Source organism: Corvus brachyrhynchos, unplaced genomic scaffold (genome assembly GCF_000691975.1).
Source record: "Corvus brachyrhynchos isolate BGI_N302 unplaced genomic scaffold, ASM69197v1 scaffold106, whole genome shotgun sequence".
In the NCBI taxonomy this organism is placed as follows: Eukaryota; Metazoa; Chordata; class Aves; order Passeriformes; family Corvidae; genus Corvus; species Corvus brachyrhynchos.
This window is the reverse complement of record NW_008238834.1, coordinates 4,099,468-4,099,726: the sequence shown is the minus strand read 5'-3', so window position 1 is coordinate 4,099,726 and position 259 is coordinate 4,099,468. Positions and strand designations below refer to the sequence as shown.

Below are 259 nucleotides of genomic sequence, written 5' to 3'. Positions count from 1 at the left end.
CGGCAGCGGGTGGCCAAGCGCTGTCCCTGCCGAGGTCGCCCCCGGCGCTACTTACACCAGGGTGGGCTCGCAGGGGAATTGGTTCCAGGCACACTTGTACTGGGCCTGGACGTAGCTCTCCGTCCCGTCCAGCACCGAGCAGCTGACGTTCTTGTTCACTATGTAGGCGCACCAGTTCCTGGGGGAGAAGGACAGTGTCGGTCAGGCACCCCGGGCTCCGCAGCCCGCCCGGCCCGGCGGGGCCCGCAGCGCGCCCGGG

At 70.3% G+C, this 259-nt stretch overlaps 1 protein-coding gene across 1 annotated transcript in view; it reads right to left on the bottom strand.

Moving 5' to 3' along the window:
- The window catches only part of EMILIN2 (elastin microfibril interfacer 2), a 31,801-nt gene that overhangs the window by 30,920 nt on the left and 622 nt on the right, over positions 1-259 (bottom strand). Inside the window, exon 2 of the mRNA XM_017738232.1 lies at positions 56-203. Within this exon, the coding sequence (XP_017593721.1) occupies positions 56-203 (148 nt within the window). The remainder of the gene's footprint in view (positions 1-55; positions 204-259) is intronic.